The following is a 15,609-nucleotide window of genomic DNA, read 5'->3' on the forward strand; positions in this document are numbered from 1 at the left end:
TACATTATGCACTTAATTGAAGAGAAGAAAACAAGTTGTTTTCACCCTGTATTCAAGTTTTGCTGGTTGCTCCACATCCTGGACTGGAAAAGCCTCTTGCAGTTTTACAGTTCTATTGTGGAGACACCATTATCAATTCAGCTTTCTTTTGGCTGCTTTCTACATCATGAGTGCAGACTAAGATCTGGTAGCTGCAGTAGCCAGCAGCCTTTGCAGTAGGTGCATTTCTACACTACTTGTATTAGCATCTTATTGTGGCATAGTATTTGACTCATTATATCGCTCTATAATGGAGATAATATTCCAGGGAGGGTCCCTAAGGGCTGCAGCATGTATTGTGCCACCCTAAGGAACCCCTCACCAAACACATGAACACGTGTGTGATGGGGAGAAAATGGTAAAGTGATCCGGGCCTGAAGATGCAGTGTGTGGCGGCTGGAGCCTGCTGGTCTAGGGGGCGTGCCACTGGGGGAGTGCAGTGCCCTCCTGGCGGACGGGACGGGGCGTGAGCCGGCAGTGAATTGGGCCGAACGAGCAGCCCGACAGCGCAATTGGGCGCCATCGGATCCTGGCGAGGAGCAGGGGGAGCACCCCTGGGGCAGCGATCACCTGGTAGTTGGGAGCCAGCGTGAGCCGAACACTAGCAAGGAGCGGCAGCAGTGGTAAAGATTGAGTAAAGGGGCCTGACTCGGACTGGGACACACTGGGCCTCTGCTGAGGAGCCCGTCTCTGGTGAACCTTGCAACACCCCCACGAGCGGCATTGAGTGAAGAGTACTGATTTTCAGGAGCCCAGCTGAGCGTTAGGGGACAGTGGCCTGGGGACCATCTGCATCGCCCCAAGGAAAAGACTAGGGGCAGAGGGTACGGCATTGAGAATCCCTGGTTGAGCTTTGGGTCCAGATCCTTACTGTGACGGAGTGGAGTTCGTTAACTTAACACCCCAGCATAACGGTTGTCCTCCAGGGGCCGGAATAGAAGTAAACCGCAGGCCCGCAAGCACATGGGCGACTCAGCCGGAGGAGCAGTGGCAGACCCGGTGACACCACCCCTGCAGGCCACGTTGGACAAGATCCTGGGGGCCATAGAATACACCAAGACGGCGCTTGAATGGGATAGCGGTCAGGTACTGGGGGAAGTGAGCCTACTCAGGGCAGATCACCAGAAACTGGCAGACAGGGTCCAGGAAGCCGAGAGTGCTGGCGGAGCTCTCGCTGGTGCAGCAGGAGCTCAAGGCCACAGTTCTCCAGCTGACGGAATGTGTGCAGCGATTGGAACACAGGGCGCAGGACGCAGAAGGCCGTAATCGCAGAAACAATGTGAGAATCATAGGCCTCCTGGAGAGACCCGAGGGCACGGACATGGTCACTTTCCTGGACGGGTGGCTATGATGGGATGTGGGCCCGGAGCTACTTACCCCCTTCTTTGCATTGGAGTGTGCTCACCAGGTGCCGTCGAGGGCACTGGCCTCGGGACAACCCCCTCGAGTGATCGTGGCCAAGTTGTTACACTACCGGGACAGAGATGTACTGCTGCGGCGAGCGAGAGAGGTCGGACCCTTCCGTGTTGCAAATGGAACGGTAACATTATTCCCGGATTTCACAGCGGAGGTACAGAGCAAGCAAGCCTCCTACATAGCAGTGAAGAGAGTGCTCCGGGATGAAGGTATTCAATATTCCCTTCTGTTTCTGGCTAGATTGAGGGTGATCGCCGAGGGTTGCATTACCTTTTTTCAGACTCCAGATGAAGCGTGGCAATTGCTGGAGATGCATAAGATTGGGGGGAGCCCAGGGAGCAGAGCGGGACGCGTGGGACGTCAGGGCCTTAGAGGGCAAAGGAGACAACAAAGCAAGCCCCGATTGAGAGTGTGACTGACCCAGGCTCAAAAGGAATCACCTAGAAAAGATAATACATGAAAATGAGAATGTGGGAGGCATGGACCCGATAGCACGAAATAGACTCCTTACAGCGAAAGAATCTTACAATCTGACCAAGGAACAGCTACGACACCATTGCTACCGGAAGTACTTGGCAGCTGTACATGCAGAGGAGGGCAGGTCGGACAGGATGCTAGTGTGGCTGGTGAGGCCCCATGGGGAGGGCGTGCCAATAACGAGCGAACGAGGTGCGGGGGTGTTCGCATGCATGGACCAGCTGAAATGAATGACGAATTTATGTATTACTATAAAACCCTTTATAGACAGCCAGAGGCAGATCTACCAGAAGCGTTGGGGACCCACTTGCAATCGCTGCCCTTACACACCTTGGTGCTGGAGGACAGGGCACTGCTGGGGGGCCCGGTGACATTAGAGGAAGTTAAGAACGCCATCTCACAACTAGCAGCGGGTAGGACACTGGGCACGGATGGACTCCTTGTGGAGTTTTATAAGACGTACTCTGATATTTTATCGCCAATGTTGGTTGAACTCTACGCAGAGGCCCTTCAGCAGGGGACGCTCCCTGAGACAATTAGAGAAGCGCTGGTGGTCCAATTGCCCAAGACAGAGTCGCAGGAGGTGCCAGTGACTGATTTTAGGCCGCTTTCGATGCTGAATTGAGACTTTAAGATACTGAGCAAGACTCTGGACAACAGACTGGTTCAACATATCCCTTCCCTAATGCACAAGGATCAAAATGGTTTTATACCGGCATGTAGCACATCCCTCACTCTCAGGCATCTGTTTGCTCTCTTGTATATGCCGAGAGCTGAGAGGCCGCTGGGGGCAGTGTTTCTCTCTGTGGACTTGGAGAAGGTGTTCGATTCGGTGCGATGGGACTACCTGAGGGCAGTGATGCTCAGGATGGGCCTAGGCGAGGGATGGGTGCGATGGGTTGACCTACTATACAGTGGACCAATGGTGCAGGTGTCGGCAGCCTACCCCATCTTCAGAGGCACCAGACAGGGCTGCCCGTTGTCCCTGCTACTGTTTGCACTAGCCGTCGAGCCCCTGGCGGCTCGGTTCCGGGCAGAGGGCCGAGACAGAGGGGTGATGTGGGGCTGCAACATAACATTTCACTTTACAAGGATGACATATTAATCTATCTGAGGGAGGGCGACTCCGGGGTATCATGGGCACTTACATTGCTGGAGGAGTTTGGCGGCCATTCAGGCCTATGACTCAATAGAAGTAAGATGTACGTATTCCTGTGGGGGGCGGGTGAGCCGTGGCCGCCGTCCTGCCCTGTAGATATCGGAGGTGCACCCGCACTTTTAAATATCTGAGAGTACAAGTGTTTCATGACTTAGGGGACCTCCGCAACGGCACCTTGGGCAGGGCACTCCGGTCTTTGAGGTCTTCTGTGACGTTCTGGCGCTCTCTTAATTCATCCACTGTCTGTCTTGTATCATCCTGTGGATGAGGGCGGACTGGGAGTCCCGGACTTTGAACTTTACTACTTGTCGAGCCAGCTACAATGGATGGCCAGATGGTTTGCCGGGGGGCTGGACTGGGTCACTGACGGGGGAGAGATTGAGGGAGACTTGATACTTGCGCGAATGCTCAATTGGCGGATACCGGTACAAATGGGGAACACTCTGCTGAAAGTGGCCTTCTCCTGTTGGAGGAGGTGCCCGAGACGCATGGGAATCGGGGCAGCCTACTCGCCGGCACTTCCATTGACGGTGTTACCTCAGGGCGCCCCATGTTGGGTACTACCGAGATCTCAAGTTGGGGCCTGGGTCCTGGCGGAGTGGAGTCTCTGGGAGATTTCTTCTGTGACGGGGTGATGAGATCCTTCACTAATATGATGGAGGAGAGCGGAGTTCCCAGAGGACAATTCCTTCTTTACCAAACGCTGACACATGCCATACGAGAGCATTGGCACTCAGTGAATGCGGAACCAGAGGTTCATACAGTACTTCACCTCTTACTGACCATGGGGGGGGTGGGGGCACTTATCTCATCACTAGGCTCTATAGAGCCCACAATGATGGCACAATGGAATCCCTTCAGGACCTTAGGGCAAAGTGGGAGGAGACGTTGGGCAGAGACATGACTGAAGTGGAGTGGCGGAGAGCGCTGGCGTATCCCCATAGGATATCACGGAACACCTGTCTTCGACACATCCAGTACCATAATGTACATAGATCGTACCTTACACCGCACAGAATACAGCTGATATACGGGGGTGTTCCCTTTGTATGTCCCAGATGTGGCGCTGAGGATGCGGACTTGGACCACATGCTGTGGCACTGCCCTGAGATACAGCAATGCTGGCGGAACGTACTGAGTGACATGGAGGGGGTGCTAGGTGTGAGTGTGAAGATGGACCCCTCTATTTGCCTGTTAGGTCTGGGCCACGGATGGGTCTCCCAAAAGGTAGGCGGCAGGTTCTTGGATTTGGCACTGGTGCTATTCAGTCGCCGAATTGCCATGAACTGGAAGTCCCCTGGGAGCCCCTCAGTGGTGGCCTGGAGACGCGATGTATTGACCTGGGCACAGGCTGAGCTGCATGCATCGCGGCATTAGGAGGCCCGGGGGATCCGTCAGCGTCCAATTGCCCCACTCTGGGCTGAATTACTGAAAGCCTGGGAGGAGCAGGTAATAGTGGTAGGAAATAGCTCAGAGAAAGGGGAGGAAGAGGCTGACCCGACTCATACAGGCCCCGGCACAGGTGATGAATAGGGTTGAACTGGAGTGTATGGAAAGGAACAAGGGACACTACTAGCGTTGATCACAAATGAGGGAACTGCGATATGGATGTCAGGAGCACTTTGAACCCACTACAAGATGCACTGAGAAGCCAGCTGTTAAACTTTGTGACTGAACTCTGGCAAAAGTGCTGTGGGGAGGAACAGTGATGAATATGATTGTATTGTGAATTAGATGCTCTGCAACATGACTTGTTAATCATGTGAAGATTTGATTTACTGGAAAAAATGTCAATAAACACATCTTTAAACAAAAAAAAAGAGATGCCCCCTGTATTTCACGCAACCCTTTAGTGCAGGACTGACCAGCTTGTGCCAGCCTGCTACTGACAGACAAGTTTCTGACCCCATGGGGTGAGGTCAAAACCAAAGCCTGCTCTGGGTGGAGGTGATTCACACCTCCCCCTGCAGGGACTGTAACACTTAGCGGTGAGCCTCAAAAAGCTCAGGCCTCCTGCTGCAGTGCCACAGGGCACTCCAGCTAGTGTAGATGCCCTACCCCTGGACCAAGCCCTACTTTTGCCTCAGGTCTGGCGGGAAAATTAGGAAAAACAAGGCGCAGTGACCACTTCAGCTGGGAACACCCCTAAAGTTTCCAGAGCTGAGGTACCCCCCTCCTTGCTGGATACTCCATCTTGGTTTGGAGGAGAGGGACCAATAGGGATAGGAATGTGCCTCCCTCCCCAAAGAGAGTGGGCACCGGAAGGATGTAGCCACCCTCAGGGACAATAGCCATTGGCTACTTCCCTCCGACCCCTATCACACCCTAAATCTAGTATTTAGGGGCTCCCCTGAACCTTACTCACCAGATTACGGGTAACCTCAAGATGAAGAAAGAAGAAGGACTGCTAAGCCAATCCTTGCAGCGAAGACTCTAGACGACAACTGACTTAATCCCGCCCTACCAGTCTGTCTGCAGCTTCAAAGACCCCTGCTCCAAGAAGGCGTTGCATCCTGCAGGACCAGCGACCTCTACAAACCTCCAGAGGACGGCCTGCCCAGCAGATGGCCAAGAACCCCGAGGCCAGAGGCCCTGTCCAGAAGAAATCTCCAAAAGGACTGCAGAACCACCCGTATCCGCCAGCCCTGTCCGCTCTTCACCTGACACCCACGGCCCGATTCCAGGTGGCCCATCAGTCCAGAGAAGGTCCCCAGGCGGTTCCAACCTCGTGTCCACCTAGGGTTGACCCCTCCTGGCCACACCATGACGCCTGCAGCCTGAATCTAGAAGGACCCCCCTGACTGCGACCGGATCTGACAAAGATTCCCGACGCCTAAGGAGACCCCTGCACCTGCAGCCCCCTGTCCTTGGGGAATCCGACTAAAGGTCCAGCGGGTGCCCCTTCTGCTTGTCCAGCCTTTTGTATCCCAGAACTGACACCTGGACCCAGCCTGAAGCATCTTTTGTGGCCCCTGGGGTCCCCCATTGAAAAGCATTGGGCACCCAGCTCTGTGTTATCACCCTGCACCCGGCAGCCCCTTTGCTCCTGACGGTGTGTGTTTGGTGTGATCCCCTGGTACTGACCTAAACCTTCCAGCCTGTGTCCTTGAACCGCGGGTACTTACCTGCAATCTGCTTCCTACAGAGCACCCCCAGTCCTCTTTGCATTCCATTGTAAACCTGATGCCAACTTTGACCTCTGCACCCAGCTGGCCCTGTGTTGCTGGTGGTGCACTTTTGGGGTCAGCCTAAACTTTGAACTGTGGATAATCTAACCCCCAAAGACTGGAATTGTAAGTCGTGTACTTACCTGTTACCTGTGCTAACCCTTCCCAAACGCTCACCCCCACCTGCCCCCACCACCACAGGACACGTATGAAAAATCGCACTAAAGTGTCAACGTTTGGAATAGAAAGTGTTACTTACTTGTAAACTGCTTTAGCTACAAAAAAACAAACATAGTACATTAGATACATATGCTTGACACCTATTGACAACTTGCAACAAAGTTCCTCTGGTTCTAGTAATAAAGTAACAAAATATATTTTTGCTATATAAAAACAAATAGCATGGATTTAGTCATTGAGTGTGTGCCTCCTTTCTTGACTATGAGTGCACAATAAATACTTTGCACTACCCTCTGATAAGCCTAACTGCTCGACCACACTACCACAAAAGAGAGCAATTAGTATTATCTACTTTAGCCTCTGTTAAGCCTCTGGGGAACCCTTGGACTCTGTGCACACTGTACCTCATTTTGGTATAGTATATATAGAGTCAGCTTCCTACAGGGGGTATCTTGGTTGGATACAGAGGCTGAATGCAGAGATGTGAAGAGTGGTATGCACAGCAGAGTGTGGTTGGCAGGGCACACTGTACAGGGATGGTTAACTAGATCTGGTGAGAGTACACCTTCTTTCACCTTTTGTAGAGATTACATTAACCACAGCATCTCAATGAGAGGTCGGTTAGAAGTGGCCTTCTGTGCTAGATGGCAGCATATGAAACCTGAAACGTTCCACTTGCTGTTGCAGAAGCTTTCCCAAGATCATGTGGCTGTAGAGGTCATGCAGGCCTCCAGGCCTCTCTTATGGGAAGGATCCTGGAGGTTGATTATTTTGCTATGAAAACTAAATTTTAGACAGATTAGGATTAATAATTACTACCGCAAGTAAACATGTATAAACTGAAACAGGCATTCGCAAAGCCAGTAGGTCTTCCGTTTTCAACCTGGAGAGACGGTTATTTATTTATTTATTTACATTTTTCAGTCCAAGCACACCACAAAATAAAAAAAAAAACAATAACGACCTGCCAGCAGCTTTGTCCTTGCAATTAATATTTGTCATTTATTTTGTAAAAATGAACCATTGTACATAATAACAGAACAGTCCAGGTGCTTCCTAGTAGGCAGTTGTACCGAGACTATGTATAGAACCCTTTTTAGTTTTACATCACACCGTTGGAAAAATATGATTCTTTCAGTCACAAAGAAAAAGTACAAATAGCTTTTAATTACTGTAATTTGAAGACCTAGTTTAAACACACCAGGATTACAAATAAACATAAACATTTGAAAGACAAATGCATTGACAAAGCAAAGTTCCTCCAGCCTTGTGACTAAAATGCACTTCTTTTGAAGGATGTGCACTTGTGTTCAGGTTAACAAAACGATGGCTGAAAAGGCAGACCCATTGCCCCACCCTGAAAGCTGTTGTCGGCAGAAGCTACATGTGAATAACAGTTGAACAGACCAGTGATGAAGAGGGCTGACCCAAAGCCCCTCCATTTATGTATTTATAGATTTTTGTGAATTGTATTGATCGCATGAGGCTGGTGAAACACTAAAAGCTGTCGGCTGTCCAGACATAAAAAATAGAAAGTGATGGTCTCATCCTACGTCGTGGAAGGCCCCAGGATCAAGCAACACCCTGTCATATCTCTTTCTATAAGAAACGCAATAAGCCTCTGGGCCTGATTTAGAGTTTGGTGGGCGGGTTACAGCGTCACAGATGGGAGAGATATCCTGTGCGCCGTATTACAAGTGCATTATATCTTATGGCACTTGTAATAAGGCAGACAGGATATCCATCATGTTTGTGACGAAGTAACCCATCTGCCAAACTCCAAATCAGGCCATCTGTCCATTATGTTATAGAAAGTTATTTAAGAGCAATCATAATGGAAAGTCCAAGGCAAAGGGGGATCATGCATTTGTGTATTTGTCTGGATTTCTCATTCAGTGATGCTGATAACTAGTAGCGAAATGGAGCATCTGGATTGTTCATTGCAGGTAAATGCAATTTTCAGAGCGCTGGTAGTACAATGGTAACTGCACATATTGGGCATTGTAATAGAGCGATTGTGCACTATTGCTATAAAATGATGAAAGGCTATATATTTCCCATCATTCTACACACAAGGATTGGAAAACCTTTAATGTACATATTTGTGTACTGTAGAGTGAGTTATTTTTCTCACTTGCATTTTAGATCATTTTGACACCAATTGAGGTTGCAATAGAGGACATGCAGAAAAAGACACAAGAATTGGCTTTTGCAACTCACCAAGATCCTTCCGATCCTAAGATGCTTCAAATGGTTCTGCAAGGTTCAGTAGGGACAACTGTAAATCAGGTAAGAAATTGATTGTTTTACCATCATTGTCTGTGCCTAAATTGCAATCTGTATTGAGTAGTGTTCTGAAAGGAACAAAACTATAATCTAAAATTGATGGGAGGTAGATCATTGCCAGCATTTAGCAAAAAATTGTTCCAGACGCATGGCTGTCAATGGTCCAATGATCCAGTCGTGCTTGTGGTGTTATTTTGTCGAACTGTATCTGTGCCCCTTTTTCTGAGACCCAATCCAGGTGAGGTAAATGAGGCGTGGGACATTCTTGGTGCCCTTCCTCACTGGCCCTTCTCACTATGTGGTGATGCATCGGAGCCCTATTGTTTTCCCCCCAGTTTCCCTCACTGCAGTGTTGCTATGGATTGATAGTGTTTTGGTGCTTTCTGTGGTGCAGACATATGAACAGGGGCTGAACTGGCCCTGATTCTTCACTAGAAACACCTATGCGAGGAAGTGACTGCAGGTGGGAGCCTGACAAGTAGTGAAGCAAGGGTCCTAGACAGTCAGCCCTGACACAGCATGCATGCCAGTGCCCACCCTCATCTTCATTACAGGTCTGATTGCCCTTATTAACGTTGGTGCGGCTGCTAGATACTAGCACACACAAAAACAAACCCTCTCTGACCTTCCTTAAACCATGATGAGTTGCATCTCTTAACACAAAAGAAAATTAAATGGCACAAATGGAAACCAACAAGAACAGAGAAATGTCAGGTCGAATGCTTAACTAAATACAGTAGTCTTCTCAATATAATACTTTTTAGGATTTTAACTTATTGACATCCAGAAATCTCTCATTAAATAGCTTATTGCCAGAAAACAGCATTACCTAGACACAGGTTTTCCTCTTTCTGTTTTCTCCAGATTTTTAAATACTATAACAAATGATATGGACAAACTGGTAGCTGAAATTGCAACCGTAATGAACAGGCCCCTCAAGATTTGGTAAATACAAGCAGTACCCAGAATGTCCGTTCACAACAATCAAATTTAAGAGTTAGTGACTAGGGCCAGCCAGCTGGATGATAACCATCTGAAAACAAATTGCAGAGTATGAATGTTGGATGCGTTGAAGTTGGAAGAGACAGAGGAGGTGAAAAAATAAGCACCATTATTCATGAAAATACATGTTTGGTCTTCATAAACAAGTATCTGATAGAGACTTCTAGCTGCAGATTCCTTACCTTAGAATTCCCTGGCGTCAGCTTCGAATCCAGAATTTTTCTGCTGAACAGTACCCTGCGTGCGCCGTCAGGTGGCGTCGTTCGGCTCCGCGTGGCGTCGTCAGCATCGTTGGAGCCGTCTGTAACGTCACGGTCTTCTATATTGGCACCACCCCGGCGTGCGTACATCGGTTAAGCGCAGATCCGGAAAGAGCTACCATTTTTCAACGTTTTTTTGAAGTTTTCCGATTGTCTGAACGGTGTCTTAGAGGAAGATGGGATTCAAACCATGGGGTGCATGTCATCGCACCATGTCGGTTACGGATCCACACCAGGTGTGTCTTTATTGCCTGGAAAAGGACCACGATTCGAAGTCATGTTCTGACTGTCGGCCAATGGCTCTGAAGGCCTTGAGAGAGAGATCTCTCAAGCTTCTGCGGCCCGGCAGCCGTCTTCGGTTAGCGCGACTCCGAGGAGGTCACGGTCCCGCTCTTGGAGGAGGTCGCGGCACAGCTCCAGGAGCCTCAAGTCATCTTCCTCGCATTCAAGGTCTTCGGGGCATTCAGGTAAGAGGCACAAGAAGAAGATGTCCAAGCAGACTTCGACTTCGCCATGCTCGTCAGCTGACTAGGCATCCAGGGAACAGCGACGTTCGGAGAGCGGTTCCGCTGAGCCGTTGCCAGGGCCGATTCTGCGTCTTCCCCCTTTTCCAGGGACTCAAGCGACCCCCACTCAAATTAAGGAATTTTTCTAGGCTATTCGCCTTGTTTTTGAGTGGGCTACACCCTCAGGTGGGTCTTTGGGCCCCCCGGGTCAGCAGGGGCCACATTGGATTCGACGTCAGCAGCTTCGGCCTCAGTGCCGTTGATGACCCCGGGATCTGATAGCAGATCCGGACTGGCGCCAGGCCCGACGTTGATGCTCCCTCCACCACCGGCGCCCACTGGGGTGGTAGCCCCATCCTCATTCCGGATGATCTGGAGGCAGACAGCACCGATTAGGCCCAGATCAGTGCCTGAGGCTTATTCAGAAGAACCGGGCAAAGGAGAGGAATGGGAGGGGTCTGAGGACCCTTTAGAGTATGGATTATAGCATGAACAGGACAGGTATGAGGATCTAGGGAAAGCCAGTGGACTGGATACTTCTCCAGATGCTTGCATGCTCTCTCCTCCAACTGTGGCTACAGAGGTGGGTGCATCTTATGCCATGGTGGTGTGTAGGGCAGCTGAGGTCTTGGACCTAGATTTGCCTATGGTGACAGTCAGGACTAATCTCCTGTCAGAGGTGCTTCAGCCGGGGGTTGCTACATCAAAGCCGATGTTACCCTTCAGTGAGGCCCTCACAGATGCCCTTCTGGGTACTTGGTCCAAACCCAGCACAGGGTAAATAGGACAATTGGCCACCGCCATAGACCTGCTCCTAGTTTCCTCACCCAACACCCCACACCCGGAGGGCTTGGTGGTCCAAGCCTCCACTTTCTGTGGTGCCTCCCATTCTGCTCCTCCGGATAGGGAATCCAAGAGCTGGACCAACTTGGAAAGAAGTTGTTTTCTTCCTCCAGCCTGGCTTTGAGTTCAATAAACACCTCTTGCCTATTGGGCCGTTTTTCCCATACTTTATGTGATACGTTGGCACAGGTTCTGCCCCAGGTCCCGTAGAGCGTACAGGACACTCTCACCCAGGCTGTCAAGAATGGGAGAGATGCAGCCAAGTTTACAATCATGTTTGGATTGGATACAACAGACTTTCTGGGTAGAGCGATTGCGTCAACAGTGGCCCTACGTCGCCACGCCTGGCTACGTTCTACTGGCTTTTCAGGGGATGTCCAGTCGAGTTTGATGGATATGTCTTTTGATGGTTCTCGCCTTTTTGGTGAAAAGGCAGACTCAGCGCTTGAGAGGTTCAGCGATTCTCGAGCTACGGCCAGTTCCTTGGGCTTCTTGACGCCAGCTCGCCAGCAGTCTGTCTTCTACCCCTTTCGAGGCTTTGGAAGGGGCGCAGTACCACACCACCCGCTTAGCTACCGTCCTCCGGCTTCACAGCATCCTGTGCGAGGACATGGTCGTGGTACCGTCAGACCCAGAGGGTAGGGCTAGAGGTCAGCCGCCACACAGCCCCCCTCTTCCGCAGCACCCAAGCCCTCCTAGTATGGTTCTGCAAGACCATGTCCGCCCAGTTAGAGGGAGGATTCAATTTCATCTCCCTCACTGGCAATCCATCACTTCAGACAAATGGGTCTTGCAGATCATACGAAAGGCTATTCCCTCACCTTCCAGTCTTTCCTTCCCTCCATCCCTCCAATAAAAGAACGGCTGATGGAGGATCATTTGGTTTTGCTCCACGAAGAAGTTACGTCTCTCTTGGCCAAGGGAGCTATAGAAAGGGTCCAGATGTCAGAAGTAGGCAGTGGTTGTTATTCCCACTACTTTCTGATCCCCAAAAAGAACAAGGGCCTTCGCCCTATCTTGGATTTAAGAGACTTCAATCTCTTCCTCAAGGAGGAGAAATTCAAGATGCTCACTCTTGTTCAGCCCTCGACCAAGGAGACTGGATGATAGCGTTGGACATGCAGGATGTGTATTTTCACATCCCCAATCCTGCTTGCCCACAAGCGTTACTTGCGGTTTAAGGTGGACCATGAGCATTTTCAGTTTACTGTGCTCCATTTCGGTCTCACCAGCGCCCCTCAGTGTTCACAAAGGTGATGACGGTGGTGGCAACTCATCTGCGCAGGTCAGGGATTTCAGTCTTCCCCTAACTAGACGATTGGCTGTTGAAGGCTCCAACACCCCAGGCTCTCATCACCCACCTCCAGAAGACGGCAAACCTCCTGCATTCGCTGGGGTTCACTATAAATGTGCCGAAGTCACACCTGACTTCTTCTCAGAAACTCACTTTTATCGGAGCTGTTCTGGACACAGTGCAATATCTGGCCTATCCACCCGAGCAGCAAGTTCAGGATATTCAGTGTATGAAGTTGGCTCTGTATATACTATTTCAAAGTAAGAAATAGTGTGCACAGAGTCCAAGGGTTCCCCTTAGAGGTAAGATAGTGGCAAAAAGAGATAATTCTAATGCTCTATTTTGTGGTAGTGTCGTCGAGCAGTAGGCTTATCAGAGGGTAGTTGTAGGAAGTTGGCTCTGTATGCACTATTTCAAAGTAAGAAATAGCATGCACAGAGTCCAAGGGTTCCCCTTAGAGGTAAGATAGTGGCAAAAAGAGATAATTCTAATGCTCTATTTTGTGGTAGTGTGGTCGAGCAGTAGGCTTATCAGAGGGTAGTGTTAAGCATTTGTTGTACACACACAGGCAATAAATGAGGAACACACACTCAAAGACAATTCCAGGCCAATATCTTTTCTTAGTTTATTTTAAGAACCACAGGTTCAAGATTTACAATCAATACTTTAAATGAAAGGTACTTCCCTCAGGTATCATAGGAACTTTGAATCAGCAAAATGGCATGTACAGTTTTGGCAAAAATGGCAATAAGCTATTTTAAAACTAGACAGTGCAAATTTCAACAGTTCCTGGGGGAGGTAAATATTTGTTAGTTTTACAGGTAAGTAAACCACCTACAGGGTTCAAAGTTGGGTCCAAGGTAGCCCACCGCTGGGGGGTTCAGGGCAACCCCAAAGTTACCACACCAGCAGCTCAGGGCCGGTCAGGTGCAGAGGTCAAAGTGGTACCCAAAACACATAGGCTTCAATGGAGAAGGGGGTGCCCCGGTTCCAGTCTGCCAGCAGGTAGGTACCCGCGACTTCGTGGGCAGACCAGGGGGGTTTTGTAGGGCAGCGGGGGGGACACAAGTCAGCACAAAAAGTACACCCTCAGCGGCACAGGGGTGGCCGGGTGCAGTGTGCAAACAGGAGTCGGGTTTGCAATGGAGTTCAATGGGAGACCCAGGGGTCTCTTCAGCGAAGCAGACAGGCGGGGGGGGGGGAGCTCCTCGGGGTAGCCACCACCTGGGCAAGGGAGAGGGCCTTCTGGGGGTCGCTTCTGCACTGGAGGTCGGATCCTTCAGGTCCTGGGGGCTGCGGGTGCAGTGTCCTTACCAGGCGTCGGGTTCTTAGAAGCAGGCAGTCGCGGTCAGGGGGAGCCTCTGGATTCCCTCTGCAGGCGTCGCTGGGGGGGCTCAGGGAGGTCAACTCTGGCTACTCACAGGGTCGCAGTCGCCGGGGAGTGCTCCCTGTAATGTTGTTTCTCCGCAGGTCGAGCCGGGGGCCTCAGGTGCAGAGTGGAAAGTCTTACGTTCTTTAAAAGTTGTTTCTTTGTTGCAAAGTTGTTTCTTCTTTGGAGCAGAGCCGCTGTCCTTCGGGAGTTCTTGGTCCTTTTCGATGCAGGGTAGTCCTCTGAGGCTTCAGAGGTCGCTGGACCCTGGGGGACGCGTCGCTGTTGCAGTTTTTCTTGAAGTGGGGAGACAGGCCGGTAGGGCTGGGGCCAAAGCAGTACGTCTTCTCTGCAGGGCTTTTAGGTCAGCAGTCCTTCTTCGTCTTAGGTTGCAGGAATCTGTTTTCCTAGGTTCTGGGGACTCCTAAATACTCAATTTAGGGGTGTGTTTAGGTCTGGGGGGTTAGTAGCCAATGGCTACTATCCCTGAGGGTGGCTACACCCTCTTTGTGCCTCCTCCCTGAGGGGAGGGGGGCACATCCCTAATCCTATTGGGGGAATCCTCCATGTGCAAGATGGAGGATTTCTAAAAGTCAGAGTCACCTCAGCTCAGGACACCTTAGGGGTTGTCCTGACTGGCCAGTGACTCCTCCTTGTTTTTCTCATTATCTCCTCCTGCCTTGCCGCCAAAAGTGGGGACATGGCCGGAGGGGGCGGGCATCTCCACTAGCTGGGATGCCCTGTGGCGCTGTAACAAAGGGGGTGAGCCTTTGAGGCTCACCGCCAGGTGTTACAGTTCCTGCAGGGGGAGGTGAGAAGCACCTCCACCCAGTACAGGCTTTGTTACTAGCCACAGAGTGACAAAGGCACTCTCCCCATGTGGCCAGCAACATGTCTGGTGTGTGGCAGGCTGGCAAAACTAGTCAGCCCACACTGGGAGTCGGGTATGTTTTCAGGGGGCATCTCTAAGATGCCCTCTAGGGTGTATTTCACAATAAAATGTACACTGGCATCAGTGTGCATTTATTGTGCTGAGAAGTTTGATACCAAACTTCCCAGTCTTCAGTGTAGCCATTATGGTGCTGACTGACAGACTCCCAGACCATATACTCTTATGGCTACCCTGCACTTACACTGTCTAAGGTTTTGCTGAGACACTGTAGGGGCATAGTGCTCATGCACTTCGCCCTCACCTGTGGTATAGTGCACCCTGCCTTAGGGCTGTAAGGCCTGCTAGAGGGGTGACTTATCTATGCCATGGGCAGTGTGAGGTTGGCATGGCACCCTGAGGGAAGTGCCATGTCAACTTAGTCATTTTCTCCCCACCAGCACACACAAGTTGGCAAGCAGTGTGTTTGTGCTGAGTGAGGGGTCCCCAGGGTGGCATAGGACATGCTGCAGCCCTTAGAGACCTTCCCTGGCATCAGGGCCCTTGGTACCAGGGGTTCCAGTTACAAGGGACTTACCTGGATGCCAGGGTGTGCCAATTGTGGAGACAAAGGTTAGGGAAAGAACCCTGGTGCTGGGGCCTGGTTAGTAGGCCTCAGCACACTTTCAAATCATAACTTGGCATCAGCAAAGGCAAAAAGTCAGGGGGTAACCATGCCAAGG

At 50.6% G+C, this 15,609-nt stretch overlaps 1 protein-coding gene across 10 annotated transcripts in view; it reads left to right on the top strand.

The window, feature by feature from the left end:
• Positions 1-15,609, top strand: part of DOCK7 (dedicator of cytokinesis 7) — a 1,022,674-nt gene that overhangs the window by 970,921 nt on the left and 36,144 nt on the right. For all 10 annotated transcript variants that reach the window (XM_069232530.1, XM_069232531.1, XM_069232532.1 and 7 more), the window contains one exon: positions 8,584-8,727. In XM_069232530.1, coding sequence (XP_069088631.1) covers positions 8,584-8,727 — 144 coding nt within the window. The remainder of the gene's footprint in view (positions 1-8,583; positions 8,728-15,609) is intronic.

The sequence above is a fragment of the Pleurodeles waltl genome, chromosome 4_2 (genome assembly GCF_031143425.1).
Source record: "Pleurodeles waltl isolate 20211129_DDA chromosome 4_2, aPleWal1.hap1.20221129, whole genome shotgun sequence".
Lineage (NCBI taxonomy): Eukaryota > Metazoa > Chordata > Amphibia > Caudata > Salamandridae > Pleurodeles > Pleurodeles waltl.